Source organism: Ammospiza caudacuta, chromosome 14, assembly GCF_027887145.1.
Source record: "Ammospiza caudacuta isolate bAmmCau1 chromosome 14, bAmmCau1.pri, whole genome shotgun sequence".
NCBI lineage: Eukaryota > Metazoa > Chordata > Aves > Passeriformes > Passerellidae > Ammospiza > Ammospiza caudacuta.
Genome location: NC_080606.1, coordinates 14,159,062 through 14,165,061, shown reverse-complemented (window position 1 = coordinate 14,165,061; position 6,000 = coordinate 14,159,062). Strand labels below are relative to the sequence as shown.

At 51.7% G+C, this 6,000-nt stretch overlaps 1 protein-coding gene across 1 annotated transcript; it reads right to left on the bottom strand.

Moving 5' to 3' along the window:
- Positions 1 to 1,835: 1,835 nt before the first annotated feature.
- On the bottom strand, positions 1,836 to 5,707 carry YIPF6 (Yip1 domain family member 6). Its single transcript, XM_058814137.1, has 7 exons — positions 5,645 to 5,707; positions 4,733 to 4,861; positions 4,112 to 4,190; positions 3,772 to 3,814; positions 3,011 to 3,136; positions 2,763 to 2,920; positions 1,836 to 2,098 (listed from the first exon to the last, which is right to left on the bottom strand). The coding sequence occupies exons 1-7, from the start codon at positions 5,681 to 5,683 to the stop codon at positions 1,980 to 1,982; spliced, it is 693 nt and encodes a 230-aa protein (XP_058670120.1). The 5' UTR covers positions 5,684 to 5,707; the 3' UTR covers positions 1,836 to 1,979.
- Between the last annotated feature and the right edge of the window lie 293 nt (positions 5,708 to 6,000).

Here is a 6,000-nt window from a genome sequence, read left to right as displayed (position 1 = left end):
AATGTGCCCATGTGGTTCTGTCATAGCAGGGGCTCTGCAGGACCTCCAGGGTGGCTGAGAAACAAATCCCAGTTTGGGCTTTTTGACTTTCTGAAGAAATGTAAAAAAAATCAAAATATTACTGGATCAATTAACTGCTACTCCAATTATCCTTGAGATAGAAGAGCAGCTCAAGTCACAAGACCCAGAGAGAATCCAAGGATTTCTTTCAAAGTGTGGTTAAATTCTTGTAGGATAGAAATATTTGGCTCAAGGAATCCCAGCATAGCCATCAATAGCATTACCATCCATTTCCCTTGAATATTTCTTTTCAGCTTCAAATGCTGAACTAACATTTAATTGAACGAAAAACTGCACACTTTAAAAGAAAAAACACATTCCATACCAGCAATAATTTAATGGAAACTTAAAAATTCCCCTTTCCATGGTTCCCATGTCTGCCAACCACCACAGCTCCCCTCCAGCCCCTTGGTGACACAGGCAGGCCCTGCCACACACAGCAGCTCATTATCCACTAATGCAAAAATGCACTTTTAATCTGAAATTCAGCAATTTCCATCCCAGCTCCCACCCACTACCAGTGTTTACAGCACAGACTGCTCTTGCACATAGAAGTAGAAATTAGGCACATTCACACCTCAGCAGAACCCACAGACCTCAGTTTCAGTTTGTCTGCACAAATGTAGGAAAAAGGACATTTTACAGCAGCTTTTTCACCCCAGATATTTCATGGATTGCTGAATGAGAACAACAGACAACAGGAATCATTTCTGTAGTTCCAAAGTAAATCCCAGCTCCCAGTGTCTGTGCCAAAATGCACCTGACTCTTCCATACCTGTACCCAGGAGAGGTACACAATGAACCAGCAGTGACTGGTGGAGCCCCCTCCCTTTTATTAAAGTATTAAGCAAAATTAAAACCCCACAGAACAGTGTCTGACATCTCCTGGGAAGTACAAGGGAACAAAATGCACATTTGCACACATTTCTTTGCTGTTCCCATGAACAACCAAAGGAACAGTCACAGAGAGGCAGGTGAGAGCAGAATTCACATCCTGCTTCAGAGCACCAACACCTCTAGTACCATTTATTTCCCTTCCTTCAAGCTGTTTTAACACTTTGGGGCCCAAGCCCTGGTAGGGTTTTACAGACCCAAAACCTCCACTTTGTGCACAGAACTTTTTGTTTTTATCATAGATACACATTCATGGTACTTCCCAAGGAATTTTCACTTCCCAAATGCAGGGTGAGAGCCCAGACTTTGTTACAGTCTCGGCATTTCTGCAGGACTCTGAGCTTTGTTCCCTCTGGTCACAGGTCTGCAGCTTGCAGTGAGCCCACAGTCCCCTCACAGAGGCAGTGCTGAAGGCACCAAGCTGGAACCTTCTTTCCTGCCACATGAAGGGATGGACACACACAACATTTGGATATGGGCAAAAGCAACTCCCTGCCACCAGCTCAAATTCCCTGCAAAACTGAGTTTTGACTGAACTCTCCTTTCCTGGGAAAGCCCCAGTCCCACATGAAAAGGAGTCAGACACATCTCTTTCCTCTCCACACATCATTGCAGTGAAGTTCTATGGTTTGATAAGGCATTTTTATCTTCAGTGAGAATCCAAGCACGGGCAGGAAATCTGCCAAGTCGTGCAAAATCTTCATCTCCCAGCAGCTTGAAAATCCAGGATTTCCCACTTTCTCCTCAGATGGAACAATCCCTGTCCCAGTGGGCATTGTTTATTTAACACCAGTACAGAACAGGGCTAAATAAACCCCTCAGCAGCTGGACCTCAGCAGCTGGACCTCAGCATCTTTCACAAAGAGTGACACACAAATGAGCACTTTTTGCAGCCCTCTGGCTTTATCCCACAACCTGCCTTTTTACAGTATCCCTATATATAAATTAGAAGGAGATAAAGCCAAGGATTCACTGCAGCGTCCATGAGAAAGTCCAGTCAGTGTAGCAGCCCCTTGGGATGGTGCTCACTGCGGGGTGAAGGTCAGGATCATCCAGCTGATGACGAAGTAGAAGAGGAAGATGGGGTACACGACCAGGGCCTTGCGGTTGGGGGGCTGGCTGTCTGCCAGGAACGCCGTGGATGCTGCAGAGACACAAAACCTGTGAAGCACGAGCAGCACAACCCTCACAGCCAGGATCTGCACTGCACTTGTGCTGAAAATCAAACCACTGCTCAAAGCAATGGGCTGTAATCACCAAGTGCAACTTCTCTATTGTACAGAATGACAAGTCATAGAATCATGGAATCACAGCATGGTTTGGCTTGGAACGGATATCCAGTTCCACCCCCTGCCACACCTTCCAGGGGACATCTTCCACTAGCCCAGGCTACTCCAAGCCCCAACCAGCCTGGCCATAAATACTGATTAACACTGTACAATGAGAGCCAGACTTGCAGGTGTAATCATGCAAATGCATCTTTATAAAATCAGCATTTTCTAAGAGTATTTATAACATAATCATAGAATAAACCACCCAACAGTCTCACAGAGTTTAATACTAAATCACCATCCTGCTGCCCAAGGTGATTTGCATATGACCATGGATATCACCAGGAGTAGAAGCAGAGGCTGAACCTCTGCCAGCTCAAGGATTGAAAGAACTATTTCTAAAGCCCTTCAGCTTCAGATTGGAAGAACTATTTTCACAGCCCTTCAGCAGCCCAGGGCCACCTCAGACTAGATCACCCCTTGGTTCTGCCTCAGGAAATGCCCAGATCAAGCTGCCCAGGCTCAGGGAGGACTCACCCAGGGTGGACCAGGCGAACATGGCCCCCACCACGATGAGGCGGATGATGAAGCTGACGGTGCCCGCGCCCGCCAGCAGCACCAGCCTGCACACCAGCATGGCCACGGTCAGAGGCATCACACAGTACCCCAGCACACACAGGCTCTGGAAGAAGGAGCTGCACAGGGAGACAGCATCAGGGAGACAGCAGTGAGGCCAGGCAGGGCAGAGCTTGAAGTGAAGCTCTACAGAACAAACCCACACTCACATGGTGCCTCCCAGGAGCTTCGAGTTGAGCGTGATGACGACGGCCCCGAACCAGATGATGACAAAGACCTCAGCAAACTGGGGCCCTCCATCATCCTTGCTGTCTGCAGAGCCACCCTGCAGCATCCTGGAGTGGGGAACAGGGAGAAACAGCTGCACTGGAGAACACACAGATGGAGTTTTCCCAGACTGGAGCAGGCACACAGTTTTTCCTCCATTTTATATTTTCATCATATCCTCAGTTTTGCACAGGAAAAAAATGGTTGTGGCTCAACTGAACTGATTTCAGTCCATTTGTTTCCCTATTTTGAGGGCTGTGAAAGCACTCAGAAGGGAACCACGCCATGGACAACAGGCTTGATTCCCTTCTGAGATGGAAATTAAAGTACCAAAGTTTTGGTACCTCTCAAAGCAGCAGAGTGGTGTGTGATTGAACAAACCAGCCTCAGAGAAACCCTGGAATAACTACAGGATGCAGGACTACAGCTGATAAGGATAACTTGAGACACCTTCAGTAAAACCATTCCTAGGCCAGGGGACCAGGAAGAGTTCATCCCTAAATCCTAAATTTAGGGACAGGAGGTGCTAATGGGCTTGAAGTCTCACAAACACTTTTTATCAGAGAACCCAACCAAGCAGTGCTTGCACAAGACAGAGAGGGACCAGATGAAATTGATCTTAACATATTAATGAGTAATTTTTAACATCTCATTTCCCTCATGCACTGGGTTACAAAACCCCAAATTCCCCTGGAATACTCACAGAGCCAGGGAGACACACAGCACCAATGGGCCCCACAGATCCCCTGCAGGGAGAGGGAAAACACATCACAAAAGGCACAGAACCACCTCAGTTACACTCTCCTGGGAGTAACAGAGCCCCTTGCCCAACTCCCAAGGTGCCATATGCCACATCTCACTGCTTCACAATTCTCTTATCCAGCATCTTACCCCATGATCTATAACAAAATCCACTCAAGACCCAGCAGCTGCTGCAGCTGCCAGTTGCACCCACCCTGCCCCAGAGCCCTGGGGACACCCCAGGTGCCAGCTCTGCTGCTCAGGGTGCTCAGCCCCCCTGAACCCCCCTCCCCTGCACGTACAGTCCCTGAGGAGGGCACTGCTCTTCCGGGGATACATGACATGGACAAACTTCTTCCCAACAGCCTTCAGGTCCCTCATCTGAAACAAACACAAAACACTTTCATTTAGCCCCTCATAAAAATTACAGCTCTCAGCTAAAGCAAAGAGACACAAGTAAAGGAACATGGATGTCCATGTTCAAATCAGGAGAGGATCCAACCCAACAAGTTCTGTAGCACCCTCTGCAACAAACAATGACTGCTTTTCCTGCACTCCTTAGCAACCACAGCATCACATCCTTTTCTTTAACAACCACAACACTGTAGCTTTTAATAACACCAGAATATAACCAACAATTTGTTTGCTCCTCTAGGAAAAGAGAATAAATGAAAAACACTTTCAATAGTAGAGTTTCTCACAAGCTCCCACTGAGGTCTCTGCCCACACTGATTTCAGCATCACAGAGAAACTTTGGGCCACAATTCAGACACTTTTTGACCCACAGGAATTTGTTTTATGTGATGAGTTCTAAAACAATTCCTGCTGAAGTACAGAGCTGTGCAAAAACACAGATTTTGCACAACAGCTGCCAAAACCACCAGAAAACCTGAGTTCTACCCTAGCCACGGGCTCAGACTCACAATTGTGTCCTTGACTGGCTCATCCAGCGTGGAGTAATCCTCATCAGGAGAGTGAGATCCCACAGGGACAGTGATCTCCCCCTCCACTGGAATGTCCTGGGATATGGACACATCTGCCAGACCTGGGAACTGAATGGGCACAAACCTTTAGGAACAAACACAAATGTGATCTTCATGTGCACTTCAGATGGGCTGGGGATGGACAGAGCTGCTCAGAATTCAGAGATACAACAAAGATAGTTCTGCTATCCCTGCCCGATGTGTGCAGTGACAGAAGAGCTGAGCACGTGTGTGTGAGCCTGTCCCCTGCCACCCCCAGAGCCCACCCTCTGTGCTGTGCTCCGGCAGTAACTGAAATAAATAAATAAAAAGCCGTGTTTGAAGGGAGGTGATGCCTGAGGGCTGCACAGCCGCACCACCCCCGAGTACCCACATTTAAAATTAACATTAAACATTTAACATTAACACGGACACCCCCGGCCAGGGCACACACCGAGGCTGCTCAGGGACCCGTTTAACCGGGCTGAAGCCCTCCCCGCCCGCGGGCGAGCAAAGCTCCGGGGTACCCGGAGGCGAAGGCAAACAGGGCACGGCCCGACCGGTTCGGCGGGAGGCGCTGGCCAGGCGGGCCACGGAGGGCACGGCGGAGACCGGCAGTCCCCGGCCCTGCACCGACCCTGTCCCCTTTCCTGTCTTCTTCCCCTGTCGCCTTCCTCGTCCCCATCCCCGCCCTCCGGACGAGCCGCCGCCCGCCCGGGCCTCCAGACCCCGCTGCGCCTTTGCTCGGCACCTGACCGGCTGCCCGGCCCTGCTCAGGGACAGAGGGGAGCCCGAACGCCCCCGGCCCGTCCTCAGTCCGGCCTCCCCGGTTCCCCTCCCGCGGCTCCCCCCGGCTCCCCCGGCCGCCCTCACCAGGGGCCCCCCGGCCCCGCTCCCCTCCGCCGCCGCCATCTTGGCCGCCCGGCCGACGTGGAGGCCACTTTGACGTCATCACCGCGCGCCGCCGCGTCACGCGCCGCCGCCGGGGCGTCCATGGCAACGCGTGCGGGCGGCACCGGCCCCGCCCCGCCGGCAGGGGGCGCGCTGGGAGCGGCCGGGGGGCGGCGGCAGCGCCCGGCCCGGAGCGCCCGAACCGAACCGAACCGTGCCGGGCCGGGCCGGGCCAGGCTAGGAGGGTGGGCGGCCGCTCATCCCGGACTACACCTCCCGGCGGCAGCGGCGCGGCCGGAAGCTCGGCGGGCGGGCGGGGGTCGCTCGGGCGAGGCGCG